The sequence below is a fragment of the Malaclemys terrapin genome, chromosome 25, assembly GCF_027887155.1.
Source record: "Malaclemys terrapin pileata isolate rMalTer1 chromosome 25, rMalTer1.hap1, whole genome shotgun sequence".
NCBI classification, from domain to species: domain Eukaryota; kingdom Metazoa; phylum Chordata; order Testudines; family Emydidae; genus Malaclemys; species Malaclemys terrapin.
The window spans coordinates 14,342,305-14,362,458 of NC_071529.1; the positions used below are offsets into that span (position 1 = coordinate 14,342,305).

Genomic DNA, 20,154 nt, shown 5'->3' on the forward strand with positions numbered 1-20,154 from the left:
GTCCCCCAAGGATCTGTACTGGGACCAGTGCTGTTCAACGTACATTCAAGGAGTAAACAGCGAGATGGCAAAGTTTGCAGGTGATACAAAATTAATCAAGAGAGTTAAGTCTAAAGCTGATGTGAAGAGCTACAAAGGGATCTCACAAAACTGGACAACTGGGCAGGAAAATGGCAGATGGAAATTCAGTGTTGATAAATGAAAGGTAATGCACATTGGAAAACATAATCCTAAGCATAGATACAAAATAATGGGGTCTAAATTAGCTGTTACCATTCAAGAGCGAGATCTTGGCGTCATCACCGAAAGTTCTCTGAAAACATGTACTCAACATGCAATAAGCAACAGAGAGTCCTGTGGTGCCTTTAAGACTAAACAGATTTATTGGAGCATAACCTTTCATGGGTGAATGCCCACTTCGTCGGATGCATATGACATTCACCCATGAAAGTTTATGCTCCAATACATCTGTTTAGTCTTAAAGGTGCCACACGAGACTCTGTTGCTTTTTACAGATCCAGACTAACATGGCTACCCCTCTGATACTCAACATGCAATGGCAGTCAAAAAATGGAACAATGTTTGGAACCATTAGGAAAAGGATAGATAAGACAGAAAATATCATAATGCCACTATGTAACCCTGGTTTGCCCACAACTTGAATACTATGTGCAGTTCTGATTGCCCTATCTCAAAAAACATATATTAGAACTGGACAATGTACAGAGAAGGGCAACAAAATGAGTATGGGTATGGAATGGCTTTCAGCTGAGGAGAGATTAAGACGACTGGGCCTAATCAGCATAGAAAAGAGATGACTAAGAGGGGATATGATAGAGATCTATAAAATTATGCATGATGTGGAGAAAGTGAATAGGGAAGTGTTATTTACCCCTTCACTTAACACAATGAAATTAATAGGATGTAAGTTTCAAACAAATAAGAGGAAGTATTTCTTCACACAATGCACAGTCAACCTGTGGAACTCATTTCAGTGAATGTTGTGACAGCCAAAATATAACTGGGCTCAAAAAAGAATTAGATAAGTTCATGGAGGATAGGTCCATCAGTGGCTATAAGCCAAGATGGTCAGGGATGCATCCCCATGCTCTGGGTTTCCATAGACCTCCAACTGCTAGAAGCTGGGACTGGATGACAGAGGATGGATCACTCAATTGCTCTGTTCTGTTCACTCCCTCTGGCACTGGGCTAGATGGACCATTCGTTTGACCCCATATGGCCATTCATATGTTGTTCTTATAAGACTTGATAAAATTACAATTGCATTTTCTTGGTGAAATAATTTTTGGTTGGTTGGTTTTTTAAAATGAATTAGCTTGAACATGTTTAGCCAGAAAAAGCTTAGGGTTTGTCTCCACAAATGGTTTGCAGCAAACTGTAGCGTGACTCTACCCGGCACTTGTCTGCCACAGACTGACTGTTGGCGTAGGCCTTGCTAGTGCATGTTAACCATTTGTTAATGTGCTTTGATCTAGTCCCATTTCAAAGAGGATTAGATCAAAGCATATTAACAAACTGTTAATGCAAATCAGCAGAGTGTACTTGAACAAATTAGTCCACAACAGATTAGTGCAGGGGAGATTCACACCCCAGGTTCCCATAAATGAATTGTTTGTATAGACAAACCCTGTTTCTGGGCAGTACAGCCTTACAGAATACATTCATGTACAAATTCACCTCTTGTTCTACATATAGCAACTTTATATATCTGAATATACAGTACAAGTCTATCCTACTGATGCACCAAAATAAGACCCTGTATTAGACGAATTCCTTGCTCTGGCAAACACGTTGAGAGATGATTGGTGGCTTTCCTGAATGAGGAGTGCTGGATCAAACCAAAAAAACTAAATCTCCAGTGCGGTAGTTCACAGCCCCCGTTACTTAGGGGTTGTAAGAAAGCAGCGCTCGTACAAGAGACATGGGCACCATGAAACACTCTAAACAATCAGCTAGGATTGTATAATCCTAAATACATCAACTTTGCAGAGCAGAATGTTTTCTCCTTTAAGGCAGTGCATCCTTTACTGGACTCTCTTGCCCCCGATCAAAAGCTTCCAAGAGGGTTATTTTTATGGGGGACTATTGTGTAGCAGGTGAAGAAGGGTCAGTTAGAGGCCGTTCGGCTTCGTGGCAGGGAGAGCAGAATTTGTGTTGAGTGTGCCAAGAGGATGGGAGTTAGGAGCTTCCTTCTGTGTCACTTGGATGTCGTAAAATGTCCCCTGCCACAGACGCTGGGGTACTGCCAGGACCTTTTGCCCTTGGTATCTGGTTCAAGGGAGACCTGTCTCTGTGTGCTTTAATGATTACAGCTCTGTAGTCAGAACAGCTGCAATGGCAGATTGAATTACGGAGACGCCCACTCAACTGACATTCAGCCATCCCTTGACAGCAATTCCCAGGATGTTCCTCCACAAGTTTGAGTCCCTCAGGTTTCCACTAAATGCACCAATGGGCATTACACTCTGGGCTTCTTTTCCATATCTTAGTTTACGTGACAGTAATCGGTTGCATGGCTGGCTGTCACTTTTAAATCCAAGTGTACCGAGGAGCACCGGTAATAGCACTGACTGTCTGAACGTAAGAGGCACTTCCAGGAGTTTATGGAGGTTTATTTTTTTTTAAATTTCCCTTGCGTTCTCAAAAGGCACCTGTTACAGCTTCTCCAAGGGACAAGTGAGCTTGGGTGGGGAACTCACATCTACATGCTCCTCTATTAAACTGAGGTCAGCAAGTGAGAACAAAAAACGCTGCTCCTTGAGGAAAACCTGCCTCCCATCTCATGAAAAGCCTGAGCAGCCTTTGACAGGCTCCAAAGACTGGCGTCCATGAGCTGTCAAACCAAGGTCAGAAACAAATTCCAGGTCAGAGCCCTCCACTGAGAAATATATATTCTAGAGCTATAGGGGCCCTGGGCTCATTCCTGCTAAACACTTTGGCCCAGTCTAGCGAAATGCTTATTACGCGTGTGCTTGAAGTCAAGCATGCGAGTAATCCTATTTGACTTCACTGGGACGGCAGGCGCTGGGGACTAGCCGGGGTGCTTAAAATTAAATACATGCTTAAGTATCATGCTAGATTGGGGCCAGAGTACTTTGCCATTTTCAGGATCCTGCAGTAATGCCCCAGATGTTCTCAACTGGTAGTTTACAAACACTGAGGGCTTGTCTACACAGGGACGCTCAGAAAAGTAAATCCAAATGAACTAAAGATGTGAATTTAAAGCACATTAGTTCAACTTCATTAATGAATTAAATCAAATTAAGGCCACTTTAATTTTGAAGTGTCCACACAGGGATTTAATGTGGTTTAACTAATCCACTTTAAAATTCACACTGTTAGTTAATTTGGATTATTTATCTGGAGTGTCCCCTTGTAGACAAACCCTCTCATTCAGTCCTGAAGTGGCCTTGGTGAAGTTTAGCTTAATTCTCTGCCATAGTGAAGAGGCTGCCTCCAATGATGCACAAGCCCTAAACCAGGGGTTCCCAGACTTTTGTACTGGTGACCCCTTTCACACAGCAATCTCTGAGTGCAACTCCCCTTATACATTAAAAACACTTTAAAATATATTTAACACCATTATAAATGCAGGAGGCAAAGCGGGGTTTGGGGAGGAGGCTGACAGCTCGCAACCCCCCATGTAATAACCTTGCGACCCCCTGGGGGTCCCGACCCCCCAGTTTGAGAACCCCTGCTCTAAACCATATGGAACTTTATAGGCAAAACCCGAAATCTCAGCACAAGCAAAGTGAATTGAAAGCCATTGTTTCCCCCAGCAAACTTTGGAGATTTTGCATTAACAGTGACTGTTATCAAACTTATTCATTTTAAAAATCTGTAGTTTTAGGGTTAATTATGCAAATCTGACTTTTGGAGTGAAGAGGAGGGAACTGGGAGTTGCATGCTAGGGCTACTGATTCATTCCAGCATTCAAGCAACTGAAGCCTAATCAAGAATCAGAAGTCAATGCTAGCTTATACCATGTATTGTGCTGAGCTTGGAGTTTGAGGCACGGCTTGGTCCCATTCTGTCTTACTAGCTGGATCAGTGCTACAAAGTTTGTGTGTGCAAGAAAGAGCAAAATGCAGTCTTGTTAAATGCAGCATTCAAAGCAAGGAGGTGTTCCGGAGAGCTCAGCTGTAACACCAATAAGAAAAAGGTTTTTATATTGGAGCAATGAGGAATGATGCCCAAAGGGAATTGACGGGAAATGGAACAATTAACACGAGGTCTAATTGCTCCCCAGTTTAGTACTTTGTTGTAACCTTAGCTGAGTCTCTCCCACATGGAGTACTGTATACCTACCTGCCTTTCCTGAAATGTGGGGGAGTTAACAGGTTTTGTTCTGCACTGATACAGCTCTCTGGCCAAGGTGAGGCTGGCCCTGCTCAAATCAGTAATTCAAGATGGCTGCAAGATGCAGGAATACCCCAGCCTTGGCCCATTCAAAGCAGGCACAGAACCCACCCCTCACGGTGAGAAAGTGGTGGTTGTCTCGGTCTCCATAGCAAAGGAGAACCGCCTGTTCTCCCTGCAGCTCGACAGATGCCAGAGCCGCTCCTGGCTCAGGCAACCCAGCTCCTTGAGAAGCTTGAAGAGGTCGTTGCGGAACTTGACGCCAATGAAGGCATAGAGGAAGGGGTTGAGGCAGCAGCGGAAGCAGGCCAGAGTGTAGGTCACGTCGTCTGCCACGTCAAGCTGCTTACTCTTCTCGCACAGGCTGTCAGTATTGTTGAAAGCTGAGATGGTCTTGGCCAACATGACGCCATTGTAAGGCAGCTGGAAGACGACGAAGACTATCACCACAGCGATGATGACCTTGATGGCCTTGTTCTTCTCAAAGTTACGGGCCTGGAGCAAGGTCTTGACGATGACAAAGTAGCAGAAGGACATGACCAACAGGGGTACTAGGAAGCCAAAGACCATCTGGGACACTTTGATGCCAGTGTCGAACTTGTGCAAGTCGGTGGTGGCGATGATGGAGCAGCGGGGGGTCTCGGATGCGTTCACTCCACTGTGGACCAGTTCTGGGATGGAGAGGACAAAGGCCAGGATCCAGATGGAGAAGCACGTGATCTTGCTGATGAAGATCATGCGGGAGCGGAGACGGTGGGCGGAGGCGGCCTGGACAATGGAGAAGTACCTGTCAATGCTGATGGCCAGGAGCAGCAGCATCCCGCTGAAGAAGCTCATCTTGCAGATGCAGTAGACGGCTTTGCAGGCAAACTCCCCAAAAAGCCAGTACTTGGCTGCGCTCGTGGCCCAGAAGGGGAGCGTCAGCAGGAAGAGGATGTCCGCTAAGGCCAGGTTCAGCAGGTAGATGTCAGTCATTGTCTTGAGCCTCTTGAAGTAGACGTAGGTCAGCATCACCAGGCCGTTCCCCAGGAGCCCAACGAAGCAGATGAGTGAGTACATAGCTGGGAGGAATGCGGCGCGGAAGCTCCGGACCTCAGCCTTCTCACAGAGAGTCTCAAACATGTTGTAATCAACAGTGGTGTTGGAGTCATAGTAGTCAGTGACATTGTTGCCTGTGCACAACTAGAAGGGGAAGGAAACAAACACGCTCAAGGCCTTACCCTGCAATGAGGCAGATCCCTGGTAAATAACTCATTACAGGAGCCAGGCCTGAACTGGGAATGTAAAGTGAGTAAAACCACCAACCCTCCAAAAGCAGAGAAATCCCAGATCACTTCCAAGCCTTTCCCTGGCAAGCATCATGACCAGAGCTGGTCAGAGCTTTGCAGTCCATTTTTTTGGATGAAAAATGGAAATTCTATAGGAAATGCTGGAGTTTAACTAAAATGTTCATGTTTTTGTAGAAAAACCAGAAACCTCAGGGAAAAAAAATTCATACTTATTGGAACAAAAATGTTTCCTGACCAGCTCTGGTCACAAAGAATTTTCTGCCTTTCCTCCTTGAATGTTCACCCACACCCCTTCCCTTAAGATAATGGGAAGTGCCTATAAATGCTGGGAATAACAAATGACATGGAACAGACAGAGCGGTGTCATTTAATAATAGCTGGCTTTTATACATGGGGCCATGATCCAGGATGGGGACCCTAGGCACAACCATAAATACATACAATTAAAATTATATAGTGGCTTTTGAACTTTTGGGGGATTCTTAGTGATGAAACTACTCAACTAGAATGATTGCAGGAGGAAAAGCAAGAAATCACTCTCGTTTAGCAGTTTCATCACTAAGAATCTCCAAAAGAAGGTTCAAAGGCCACTATGCTTCAGGGGAGAAACAGAAGCGGTATCATGAAACACACAGCAACACGTCAGGGTAGAAAATGTATGCAATAGACCCTGTAAATCAGTGATTCTCAAACTTTTGTACTGGTGACCCCTTTCACATTGCAAACCTCTGAGTGCGACACCCCCCTTATTAATTAAAAACATTTTATAACACCATTATAAATGCTGGATGCAAAGTGGGGTCTGGGGGGGGGCTGACAGCTCACAACCCCCCATGTAATAACCTCACAACCCCCTGAGGGGTCCCCACTCCCAGCTTGAGAACCCCTGCTGTACATGGAATGTAATGACCCAAGTGAGCCTAGTCAGGAAACATCAACATCCCTGTTCTCAAAGTGTCCTGTAGGTTCTTCAGAGACCACCCCCAAGGGCTAGACTTTTGGATAAAATTAGAACTGACCTTGACAGGTCCCTAAAGGCCAAACAAAACTGAACCTTAATTTGAGCAGTTCAAACTTTGGTTGGCGTAACACTTCATTGACAGGCAACTCTGCAAGGGGGAAAGCAAGAGCGAAACTGATCCTGTGAGGCTTCCAGCCCCATGTGCCAGGGCTGAGAGCCCTGAATCAGTTGCAGACGTGTGGGTTCATCCACATCCTTTGAAGGCAGTCAGTTGCTAATATCAGTGTGGCCCCTGCACCAATGGGAATGTTGCCCTCCTGAGCAGAAGACCTGCTGGCACGAGGTGAATTTGCAGAAAGACCTGAGGAGTGGCATTAGTCCAGACAAGCTGGCCAAAGCTTCCCTTGACCAAGAAAGCAGCTGGATGCTGGAGAGGGAGATGGATTCCTTATAGATATTCAGGTGAGACGGTCAGACTGGCACTGCCTGCAGCTCCTTCCTTAAAGAGGCTCTTGTTTCAAGTGCTGCACTCAGAGGTGCTGCCTGGAAGATTTTTTTTAAAGTTTCAGCCCATGGTGTATTAAAATGTTGGTGTGTTTTTTTTTTTATTTAATCTGTGTGCAGGTGCGCTTTGAACTACTTGACACCTTGCTCTGCTGGGACCGAATTTCAATGGCCCTCTAGTCATCTCACTAAAATGGAGTGTATTGTAGAAATGCCAGCATGCACATTGATTGAATTACAAAGCAACATTTGAATGAACCACAGTCACTTCATGATATGGAATGTAGACATGGCGGCATTGCCAATCACAAGTGTTCAAAAATTGAGTCAGGTCCCCCCAAAGTCATGAGATTGGCTTCAATTTGGGGGGGTGGGGAGGAATTAAGGTTCTTATTTGATTTCTGGTTTTTGGAGCCTTGAAGGCTCACATTTTCAAGCTTTCCTTACCAGCCAGAAGGATTACAAACATTGGCTTTTTAAAAACGAAAGCGGAAATGCTCACACAATTCCATGATGCCGGAGCCGTGAGCTTTGTGATAGAACGGTGAGAGTAGCCAACACTGAGACAGCATTGGAAGCCCAGCTCTCCTTAGATGCTTTCAGGCTCTCCTAGATCCCAAAGCTAGATGGGGGCACTGTCCTCTAATCAGACCTCCTGTGTAACACAGGCCAGAGAACTTGCATAAAACTATTGCTACCCTTGCTCTCCCTGTTATGAGTAAGCCTGTGAAGTAGCAGAACTGAAGAACTTTGGTGTGGTTGTGGACAGGGCCCCTGGGGGATGACATGACCGGGGCTCCCCACCTCAATGACTTTCTGTAATAAAACAATAAGAGAGGGGCACTACAGCCCAGACAAAATCCAGTGAGTGAAGCTGCCAGGAAATGAGAGACACTTTCTCACTCAGTCTCCTGCTGCTTAACTCAAGTTCTGTTGCTTCTCTCTCAACTTGCCAGACTAGAGTAGCCTAAAGAACAGCGTGAGCTTGTGATAGCTGCACCGTGCTTTAATCTGTGCCATTAGTCTCTATTACCCTCCCTTCCTCTCTGCTGTATGCAAAGATGAAAGGCTTCCCCTCGGGGTGGCATCTGCCTGTCTTATCGCCATGAATCTTAGCATACTCTTCGTTGCCGCCAGGCTTGGCTTTCACCACATCCTGCACATAATCTGAAGCCCTGCCACCTGGAGTGAAAGGGGAAAGAAACCCACCGCAAAACCTTCCTTGTTTCATAGAGCCCCTTGCAGAGTGATACTGTGGGGCGGATGAGGCGTGCTCCCAAAGATGCAGCAGTCCTAGAGTACAGCTGGTCCTGGCACAGAGTTCACTAGCAGGTCAGAATGGACAGTTCAGTAATGCTAGATTCTTTTACGTTTCTCTTTTCCAGCTCTAGTTTTACTCTGAACTGGAGGAAGAGAATGAAGGAGGCGTTCATGGCAGATGAGGAACTCTTCCTCCTCCTGCAATGTGCCACTGATCAGGCCCCAATCCTGCAGCCCTTTCTCACATGAGCAAAGGCTGCAGTATCAGGTCACTATGACCAGATTTTTCCAAAGAGCTCAGCACCCAACAGGTGGGAAACCTGGCCATTTGTTAGGTGCTGAAATGGGAGCAAGGCTGTCGGTATGGAAGCCCTTCTGGACATTCCAGCCTTAATGGTCACTTTGCATTACGTTCATTATCTTTAGTTCTTTCTTTCTTTCCATAGATCCCACTGGCCCTGGACGGATAACAATTCAGATAGTTGTTCTGTGAATTCTCCCCACTTTGCTCTAGGTGGCCACCTGACAACCCTTTAGGATTCTAATATGAAAAGTAGTTTCTATCAGAATCACTTTTGCTGCTGCTTTATCTATCGAAGTTATCCGTACCGTCACCTCTACATTCAGTGCATGAACACAGCTAGATTTCAACCAAGTCCCTTTTTTGTTTTTAACTTCTTACCTGGAAAATGAAGGGAAGACTCAAAACAGCTGCTACCTTCACCTGTTTACCTAGAGAAGGAGGAAGCACAATATTAATGGTTGCCATTAAGAGGGGTTCCCAGGTAATGTACATTTGTCCTGGAAATAAAGTTTGAAAATGGTCTCCAAGTTTTAACATAATACATTGCACTGCTATAGCCTCTCTCACCCATGAATCCCAAAGCATTTGACAAACCTTATTAAGCCTTGCACAGATGGATAAACTGAGGCATAAAAAAGAAGTTAAGGTCCAGATGCTCAAAGGTCTTTATGTCCCTAATTCCCACTGAAATCAGTGAAAAGCAACAGAGGTTGCAAACAGAAGCAAAAGACCTTGCATCTGAAGAAGTGAGGTTCTTACCCACGAAAGCTTATGCTCCCAATACTTCTGTTAGTCTCAAAGGTGCCACAGGACCCTCTGTTGCTTTTTACAGATTCAGACTAACATGGCTACCCCTCTGATACCTGAAATCAGTGAGAGGCACCTAAAGACCTTTGAGTTTCTTGGCTTACGTGACAAACCCCAAGTCACATAGCAAGTTAGTATAAAAGCAAGAAATAGAAACCAGGTGAATGAAGTTAAAGACAGTTAACTTGTGCTTGGTTTATCACGTCTGGTTTATTTTTAGTTATTTCTTTACAAATAGCCTCTCTCGCTTGCAGGGGACGAGGACACAGTCAGCAACGAGCCATGCATAGCTCATACATGCCTCTTAATTGTGGGCTAAAGCTTACTTAATGTGAATTTAAAAAAAGTACAGCTGTGTCTGTGATAAATTTGGCCCAGCTGTTCCCTGACAGAAGACTACAGAGCAATGAACTGAGCTCACCTACAGGATACATTTGATTGAAGCGGGCTGAAATTTATTATACTTTTCTAAGTGTCAGAGCTGACTTATGCTTTGAACTCAGAGATGCTGCCTGCTGAAGACAGGGAAGGAAAGAGTAAATTCAGAGCCAGGAGTGATGTGCTAGAGCAATCGCAGACAAGCAGCTCTTCCTCCTGTGGTTAACGAAGATGCAGAGGCCAGTGAAAGCATTTTGCTTTCCGCTGTTTAAAACAGACTCCGGTTTCTTACCTCAGCCTCGTCATCAGCTACCTAGGTTAGAAGTTGATCCTGCAAGCCGTGAAAGTCCTCAGTTCCCTCTGGCTCTGAGAGGAGTTGTAGATGCATCCCATCTTGGGAGATACGTGGCCTCTTGGGGTTTATCTACACAGCCCATGGCAGCGAGCCTCCCAGCCCACATCAACAGAGCCCCTGCCCAGGGGCTCCTAGTAGTACTCTACTGTGGAGTTGCAGCTCTGGCTCTGAAGCCCAACTTCCTCCCTAGGCTTCAGAGATATACCTACCTATCTCATAGAGCTGGAAGGGACCCCAAAAGATCATCGAGTCCAGCCCCCTGCCTTCACTAACAGGACCAAGTACTGATTTTGCCCCAGATCCCTAAGTGGCCCTCTTAAGGATTGAACTCACAACCCTGGGTTTAGCAGGCCAATGCTCAAACCACTGAGCTATCCTGTGTAGACATACCTTAGTATGACTGGGCCCTTCCCGCATCCTCTTAGGAGCAGGTGGGTTTGTTTGCTAGGACATCTGCAACCTCCTAGTAATATTGAGCACTTGCTTCACACAGGGATCAACCAAGTAATGACCCTGAGAGACAGACCCCATCTTACCAGTGGGGAAATTGAGACACAATAAAGTCAAATGATTTGCCCAAGGTCGCTTAGCAAGTCACTGGCAGAGCCAGTGATGACCCATTGGTTCACAACCCTTTGTTTCTTCCATAGGCTATGCTGCCTTTGTACTTTAAACCCATTCTTTACTGAGTTTGAATTATTCATTCACTCCCATTGTTGTTATCACCCTCCCCTGTGTTCAGCTCTATTCTTTCTCGGATTGCTGGCTGTTGTTTCTCTGCAGTGCCTTTGCAATGCCAGTTTGTGCCGGGTCTCAGCTCTAGGAAGCTCTTGTGCAATTGCTCCTATGCACTGGGAGAATGGAGATCCATTATTTCAGGAGTCTGTTGCCACACTGCCACCTGTAAGTCCTAGGTCTGTAGTACAGGGAACGGCATTATTCAGATCAATGGTTAGCTCAGTATTGGGTGACAATCAGCAAAGATGTTGTAGATTGTTTCATGCTGATGTGAGACCAAAGGAGGCCTAGTCTTCCTATAGAGCGATGAGAAAGTCATGGTTCTCTTCCTCCCAGAGCCTTCTGTGAGCTTACCACAAAGTTTCTCAAAAGTCTAGGCCTTGGCTGGAGAAGGGACATTGGCAGGGAGGGCCAGGGCTCCGAGGTGGCACAGAGCTCTCTCCCTCTCTCTCAGGGGCTTGGCTGGCTGGCTGGTGCTCCCATGCTCAGGGTCTAGCAGGTCGCCATATGTGGGGTTGGGAACGAATTTCCCCCCAGGTCAGATGGGCAGTGACCTTGGGAGTTTTTCACCTTCCTCTGCAGCATGTAGCTGTGGGTCACTTGCCAGCTTCTGTCATCAAACGTCTGATATAACTGTGTGTTGTGCACACACCCTTCCCTCCCACAGGATCCAGAACAATCCCCGTCTGGGGGGTCCTAGACATAATACAGAAGCACAGACACTTTGGTCTCCATCTGTTTCTTTGACCAAACTACATGGGGTATCAGGGAAAGCTGCCAGAATGGATTAGACCAGTAGCCCATTCAGTCCGGTATCCTATCCCTGACAGTGGCCAGGACCAGATATTTCCAAGGATGAAGTGTAACACCTCCTCCCACCTCAAAACTGGCAGCAGGAACGACTTCGCTCACCACTGAGAGCTGCTACCCCTCACTGAGAGCTACACCACCGCATATGGGGCAGGAAACCTGGAGGGTGCCCACCATCAGTTGAAACAGCTGGTGGAATTTAGTGAGGCAGAATCCAGTTACCTGGCTTTGGAGGGGACACGGAGGCAAACACCCCAACTCTTCCCAGAAGCCCAGTGGGATCTTTAGTGATTAGTGAGGCCTTTGTCTTTTTTTAATCTCCTCCAAGACCACACCTCCTGCAGCCTCCTAGCACCAGGTTAAGGCAGGAGTTCAGTAATTTAAAGGGTACTGCATCTCTCATCCAACCGCTGACCAGATCTGCCCACACTTAACCTCTGAGTGACAACATCACAACCCCACAGTGGTCTGGTTTTCGCTTTGGAGAGTGATACGGAACTGAAAACAAAAGTGACTCAACTAACCGTTTTTGGATAGCTCATCTACATAACTTTCCTTTAAAGATCCCCTGTTTTAGGAGTTTTCAGTGTTACTTGATTTCCAGTCCCAAGAAAAACTGCTTAACTCCCCCCCCCAGGGCAGCTGACAAGCCACAAAGGACTGACTAAGGAGACAACTTCTTCCTACCTGGCTTTCCCTCACCGGCTTGTTGAGTGAGTCCCATTCTAAGTGTAGTGGGCACGAGAGCCCATCGCCCTATCTCGCTAACACCACTGCTGGGAGCCGAGCTTTCCAAAGCATTGGGGAGAGATGAAGTGGCTGGCAGGAGCGGAGTGGCAATAAGCCAAACAGCCCCTTGAACTCTGGAGTTTCATGGGCATGTTCACGCAAAAAAAAAAAAAAAAAAAAAAGTCTTGTGGCTGTTCTTGGTTCTGGGTATTTTCCTAAAGTTTCATCTCTCAAAATACTAATAGAAAATCCCGCCTTGGAAGTCCCCGTAACAGCAAAACTCACAACCATGCTAAATAAATCAAAAAATATCCAGGGCAGGGAACTAGTTCAGACATGGGGTCCAGTGCCCCCTCCAGGTCCTTTGGCTGTTTTCTGTACATGCTCTTCAACCACTCTGTTTTTCAAACGCACCAGAAGACCTGCACAGAGAGACTTCCAGCTCAGCCTAGTTCCTCTCCTAGATTAACATGGGAGCAGCGATGCCCAGCTGAGACCATCTCATCATGGTCCCTACCAGCCTAGCAGTGGGGAGGTGGGTCCCAGCTGAGAGCTCCTCACTCCTTCTGGAGACAAGGTAGGATGTTAAAAAATGCTTAGCATTGGCCCCTCTCTGCTCCCATTAAGTCACTGGCAAAATGCCCATTAATTTCAGGGGGCATGGAGGTAGGCATGAGTGCTTTAGGCTATTTCCCCCCCACGTATTCATTCATCGTCTCATTGCACCAGGGGACAGATCTCAAGCCAGATCAGGGAAGATTCTGCAGCAGGAGGAAAAAAAGAGGCGTTTGTGTTCAGCTGTACAACCTATGCAGAAGTAAAGAGATGGAATTAGGAACAGGAAACTTCAGGCTGAGCATCAAAGAAAACGCTTCCAGACCATGGGATGTATTTGGCTATGGAACAGCCGCCCAAGCGAAGTAGCAGAAACCCCATCAACTGGGGCATTTAAACCTAGACCGGATTGAGCCCTGCAGAATGGACCAGAAAACCATCCTACACGGACTCTTGCACAATGAACCACAAGTGACCTAACAGGTCGGCTCCGTCCTCACCTGCTATGAATCTAGGACTCACAGATCGGCGTGGGCTAAACTCTCATCCAGAGATGGTTGTTTTACACCCATTTTGCACTGTAAATGGCTGCCCAGGTGCAGGGTAACGGAGTTGGCGATGCCACTGGATTTTCAGAAGATGGCTGGAGAAGACTTTGAACAGTAGCAGCAACAGACCCAATAAACTCAGCAGAAAACCTGCCTGGCTCTTACAGAGGAGAGTCTACTCTGGGGCTATGGCCACAGGCGAATGATCCTCTCGCACTAGCCAGAAATACAGAACCTGAGTTTCAAAGTCAGGGACCTAAACCCACATTTAGACTAAGGGCACATTTACACGGCAAGTTCATGCAGTGCGGTTAGGCAGACGCATGGTAGATTTAATCTAGCTCGTGCGGGTAACAAGACGAGTGAAGATGGAGCCGTACAGGATTCAGTGTGGGCTAACCACCCCAATACAAGCCCGTTGGGGACCCTGGGTACATACCCAGGAACTGTCATGAGCTGAAATCCATGCCGCCACATCTGCACTACTATTGTCCTCATTAGCTAGATTAAAACTGGCACGGGTAGGCATAACTGTGTGACCAATCGTACCCTCGTGTGCGGTGTAGACATACCTACGGGCTAATGCAATGTGTGTTTGTGGGCTTATCTTCATGTGCAGTGCTGCTGTAGTGCTTTAGTGAAGACACGATTACACCAACGGGAGCGCTTCTGTCAACACAGCGCTGTCTACACCAGGGGCCAGGTTAGGATTGCCAACCCTCCAGGGTTGTCCTGGAGTCTCCAGGCATTAAAGATGAATCTTTCATTAAAGATTATGTCATGTGATGAAACTTCCAGGAATATGTTCAATCAAAATTGGCAGCCCTAGGCCGCCAGGTTGGTATAACCATGTCGTTCAGGGGTGTGGATTTTTCACACCCTTGAGCCACACAGTTATACCGATGTAAGTCTGTAGTGTAGACCTGGCCTGGGTTTCAGATAGGGTACCTGCTAAGGCACAAGCTGCTTCTGACGCCCCCTCACTCTCTTCAAACTCTGTGACCTTCATGGAAACAACCAGTTTCTGAGAAAGAATGGTTCATCATCACTTATTAGCATATTTAGTCTCTCTCGTGGAGGTGTGAGTGCCCACAGCTCCCCTCTCTCTCTCGTTCTGTCACTCAGCTCTTGCCATCACGGCCTAGCTCCCTCATTTCAGTAGCGAAAAAGACCAGTCAGGCAAAACTGGGCCTTTCATCTCAGGCACTCGCAACACATTGTGATAGCAGCAAGAAATAAACTCTCTTTCCCCACCCCCTCATGGAAATTGTGAACCGAACGAGAGGGCTGTAGAGATAAACAGATTAGCAGAAAACTCATTCTAAAAAAGAGTAACTCGTGTTTTCTGCCATAAGCGCTGTGTCAGTAATAACCCCTAAGCCCCAGGCTGAAAAAGCACTTGAACATCGGCGTAGTCCCAGTGGCTCCCATTGTGCTGGTGGTAAAGTTAAACCTGTTCTGAAGTGCCTTGCGAGATCAGGTCCTAAGTCCCTTGCGCTGGCGCTTGTTACCTTTACACAAGTGAGCAGGGATTTGAAATGTGAGTACATTTCGCAGTCTAGGGTTTCTAATCCATAATCTAATGTCTTGTAGGCTTTCACAGGGCATGGACAATGAGGTGACCTCCCTGTCGGATCCCCATATTTAGTTAAGCGGAATGGCATTCTGCACCTCTCTCCTTTCCCCGCCACGGCTCAGGAGTCTCTATCCCTGAACGGCACAGGCCCTACTCGAAGCACACGTGTTCCGTGACAGCTGCCCTAGACCTTGCCCTACGTTTGCCCGTTTATTATTCGCAATCTATGTTCACTGTGGGCATGTGCTACTGGAGTTTCAAAAACTCCTTAGAGAGGAAGCATGGTCTTGTGATTAAGACTGGACTGAGATCTAGGAAACCTGGGTTTGTTCCCCAGCTCCACCACCATCTCCCTGTGTGACCTTGGGAAAGTCACTTAATTTTTCTGCATCTCAGTTTCACCATCTCTGAAAAGGGGAACATACTTCCTTGTACCCACCTTTTCTCTGTCTTGCCTGTTATGGGTGGGATTTTCAAAGAGCATAAGGTAACTCAAAGATCCCATTGAAATAGTTAAGGGGCAGGGACTGTCTCTATATGCATGTACAGCACCTACACAATGGGACTCATCTCAGCTAGGTGTCACGTTATTGATTTGAACTGGGACCATATAGAACATGGTTGCAACCAAAGTCCTGTAGTGGCACCAAATCTTGTATAAAGGGGGTCAAATGAGGTGTCTAAGATAAGGTTATGGTTTGATGGTTATAATTATGCTGTCTATATGTGTGTATCAGTTTTGTGGTTGAAGTTATGAATATTGGCTCTATACTGTCTGTATTTCAAACTTATGCTATGCTTCTGGGAAACTTCCCAGACAAGTTGGTGTTAGCTCTGCCTAGCCTGCTTCACAGTATCACCACCATGCTTGATGGCCCATTAAGGACCATCAGCTATACAATTGACCCATTGAGAGAAGGCAAATACGCCGTGCAACTCAGCAAAGTATGCAGGGACTGGCCCATGTGACTCTAGACTCCATTTTGCTGTAATTTTCCACAGTAAGGACAAAGAGGTATTCCTACACCTGGAAAAGACTATAAAAGGCTGATGCCTCATCTCCATCTTGTCTTCAATCCTGCTTCTTACCTCTGGAGGAACTTTGCTACAAACAGAAGCTCTACACAAAGGACTGAATGACCCATCCCAGCTGGGGATGTTCCAGAGACTTGATTTTGAACCTGCAGTTTATTCTCTCTCTGCTGCAAGCCTGAACCAAGAACTTTGCCATTACTGTACGTAATAGATTCCATTTAATGAATTCTAACTCATCTCTATCTTTTTCCTTTTATGAATAAACCTTTAGATTTTAGATTCTAAAGGATTGGCAACTGTGATTTTTGGGTAAGATCTGATTTGTATATTGATCTGGGTCTGGGTCCTTTGGGATCGAGAGAACCTTTTTTCTTTTACTGGGGTATTGGTTTTCATAACCATTTGTCCCCATAACGAGTGGCACTGGTGGGGATACTGGGAAACTGGAGTTTCTAAGGGAATTGCTTGTGTGACTTGTGGTTAGCTAGTGGGGGGAGACCAAAGTCCTCTTAGTCTGGCTGGTTTGGTTTGCCTTAGAGGTGGAAAAACCCCAGCCTTGGGCTGTAACTGCCCCGTTTGAGCAATTGGTCCTGAATTGGCGCTCTCAGTTGGGTCCCGCCAGAACAGCATTGTTACACTGGGGCATTTAGATGCTTCTGTGAGGCATGTCCTAATACTGTCCCCCAAGCTGCTGTGCTGGCAAAGGACTAAATGCACAGAGAAGCCTTTTAACTCCCTACTCATTCCAGACTTTGACTTGAAAATATGGCACGAAGATAGGGCAGCAGGACCCGCCTTCCATCTCAGAGCAAAGCCCAACCATCTACTGCTGCCGTGAGGCTTCACTGTTCTGTACTCTGTGGTTTCTGCAGCCAGTACCTCAGAACAGAGCTTGCCCTGAATCTATACCACACACTCACCTAACTATAGCACTGACCAGCCATTCATTCCCAGAACATTATCAGGTGTCTTTCAATCCCACTTTGCTTAATTCATTGGCAAAGTGGTTCAACCTTCTGATGGCAACGCTGTTACCATTCTGCGTTCTCTGTTATGTTCTCTCCCCCACCTCTCTTTGCCCCCTTCATTCATCCTGGAATGATGTTTTGCAAGTGGTTTGAGCACTAAAGAAAGTGAAAAGAAGTATGTTTAAAAGCAAACATCAGGAGGAAGGAAATTACTGGAGTACAGCCTGGAGTCTGAAGGATAAAAATATCTGCACTCTAGCTGTTCAGCCACATCTCTGACCCCCTACTCTAGTTTCCTCTGATTAACCCTGTGGCTGCAACAAAACCACTGAAGGCAAATCTGAAATAGGTTCTTGCGAAGCAGACCTGAGCTATAATCAAGCACTCAAGGAGAGTCCTAAATGTTGACAGTAACAAGCTGCAAGTTCTCTCTCTCCAGGAACAACGCGGATGCTGTATTCCCAACAGCAGACAGCGCCAGTACCTGCTGCGGCTCACTTTGATGCTTCACAATGAAATAATCCATGGAAATACAACTCCAACTAGATTCAGTCCCCCACTGAGTGAATCCAAAACAACTCTGCATGGATCCAGGGACCTAAAAACGCTTTGCAGAGCTTCATCCATGGAGCATGATGAGGCCCCTTTAAGAGAGAGACGCATTGTAAAATTATCCCCATTTCACACATAGGGAAATCAAGGCAGAGAGAGAGGAAGTGACTCACTCAAGACTGCACAGGGCGTCTGTGGCAGAGCCAGGAACAGAATCCAAACGTCCTCGCTCCTACTCAAATCACTAGAGTGTGTCAACGACACTCGGGAGAAAGGGTCCTCTTTGTCATTTAAAAACAGGAAAATTAAGTAGTTTTAAAAATCTGGTTAGCGAGATGGTTTCCCCCGTTTGTTTTAAGATGTGAAAATCAAGAAAAATTAAAACAATTTAAGAAGAATATTTTAAATAGAAATTTTTAAAAAATATTTCATTGTAATGCATGGCTGCTCCTTTCCTCTCAGCGTCATTTGCAATGACCAGGGGAGCATCCCTAGTAGCGCAGATGAGAACAAGAGCGTATGGGTATATCCAAAGGATGGGGAAGATGCACTCACCACTGTCCATGGTCTGCCTTCTGCTGGCGTTACAATCTCAGGGTGGGTGAAAGCACCATATACTCCAGTGTGGTGTCAGAGTGCAGCATTTCTTGTGAAGAGCCCCTTTTGGGGAACTCTGGCTTTTATACACGACATGCTTGGAGGCTGCTGAGATTTTGATCATGCTCCTCCTACTACCCCACTAAGCCATCCTCTCAGGGGACCACAGCACAGAGTGCTTCTTTTGCACCGCTATATTGCCGAGTGGAGCTCTCCCCAAACAGACTTCGGTAACAGCAGAATCTGGCACAAGAAGATAGTGGCTGTATCCAAGAGGAGAGGGTTTGTTATTCCTTTGTTATTTTGCTTCCCTGTAATTCATCCACACTGAGGTGAGAATAGACTGCAGTACATTTAGCACATCTACCAGAACCCTAGTACTGATGAGAAACAGAAAAAAAACCACGCCTCCGCCCCTACCGTCTTTTCCTGGGGAGAGCACTCAACAGCTACGTGGGAAGGGAACAAGTTTTCTCCAGTGGTTTGTTTACAGCGAGGAAGCCAAGGTAAATCTATCTAGGTTATTATATTGGCTCCCATCACCAAGCTGATCTCCCCCGTCTCTAAATGCTCAACAGCTTCCAAGCCAGCAAACGAATTTCCTCCTCCTCTTATTATTTCTCTGTGGTTTGCATTATCATCTGCTAAATATCTCATCACACACTATCTGCCTCGAAAGTCTCCATGGATATGTGATTCCCCTGCTCCTTCCCCACCACCACATCACTCCAGGATTTCAGAGAAATCAAAGGTTCCTGACTAAAGGTCCAGTTTCCGCAACAGTGTCCTCCCCTCCTTGTGGGACGGTGTCACTGCAGGAGCTTTGGACTCTGAAGGTGTGCCTGCAAGGGGGGCCATGATACCGGCGAAAGAATGACACTCAGGCCTGAGAGTAAAAAAGTAAGGCTTTACTGAAGGAAGAACTTACACTCCAAGCTGCGAGGGGAGTCCCAGGGCGCGCAGAAGGGCTGCAGGGAACTCTGACCGTCCGGGACAGCTGGCCAGGTAGGACTCCACTGAAGGGAGTCCGCTGCAATGCTATATCCCCCTGCGCTTATCTCAAGGTCACATGGGGTCAACAGCTGGCTACATTCATTGCATTCATAAATCATACATATTATATAAGCTGACTTGTTTACAGACAAAAACATGCTGAACTATACCAAACTACATTTTGGCAGGATCTGCCGCACGAGGTTCATTGCATGGCCTTCAACTGCACAGCCTGCATCTTCCGCTCACTTTCAGTCACATATTCGGTCCGCCACTTAGCGCCTCACCAATCTTCCGCACCCTTTCCCCTACAGAAGGATATTGTATCCCTCCTTTGGCCTGATCCTTCCTTCCTGGCCGCTCCCTCCAAGGCCCCTCAGTACACAGGATGGACACCAGGAGCTTCCCGAGCATACTGCCTCTGCAGAACTCCTAGGGCCTGTGAGCGAGCATAGGGAGATGGTTCCTCCAGGTTAACAACGAGGCACACTGCAAAGGTGGAGAGAGTGGGAACTTTGCACTGCGGTTGCCTGTGCTGGACTGTATCACCTGCTCTTTGGAGGGACTTTGTTCTTAAGGGTTGTCAGTCCCATGCTGCTCTCCCCTAATTGTGCTTTGTGTAATCCTAGTTGTCTCTCTCACACAACGGACCAAATAAATCCATGATGCAACCCCAATGACTTCAATGCATTTACACCTAAGATGAATTTAGCCCAATAACTAGAACCATTACACTAGCAAATCCAAAAGTTGTTATCCTGCAAGCATTATGCTGATGGATAAGGGAGGGAGAAGAAAAAAATATTCCCAATAAT

General features: G+C 46.4%; 1 protein-coding gene across 2 annotated transcripts; it reads right to left on the reverse strand.

Annotated features, from left to right (window-relative positions):
• Positions 1–480: 480 nt before the first annotated feature.
• Positions 481–18,390, reverse strand: CCR7 (C-C motif chemokine receptor 7). Of its 2 annotated transcripts, XM_054014505.1 has the most exons (3): positions 18,305–18,390; positions 9,077–9,126; positions 481–5,562 (listed from the first exon to the last, which is right to left on the reverse strand). In XM_054014505.1, exons 1-3 carry the CDS (start codon positions 18,312–18,314, stop codon positions 4,495–4,497), a joined length of 1,128 nt encoding a protein of 375 aa, XP_053870480.1. In that variant the 5' UTR covers positions 18,315–18,390; the 3' UTR covers positions 481–4,494. The 2 variants fall into 2 exon arrangements, with proteins under 2 accessions (XP_053870480.1, XP_053870481.1); XM_054014506.1 differs by lacking the exons at positions 9,077–9,126; positions 18,305–18,390 and adding an exon at positions 10,448–10,539.
• Positions 18,391–20,154: the final 1,764 nt, after the last annotated feature.

What these genes read in the sequence shown, in the direction of transcription:
- CCR7 (XM_054014505.1), bottom strand. An exon ending in GTCTTCCCTTCATTTTCCAG is followed by an intron (nt 5,563 to 9,076) that starts GTAAGAAGTTAA and finishes TTCCCCTTCTAG; the next exon opens with TTGTGCACAGGCAACAATGT.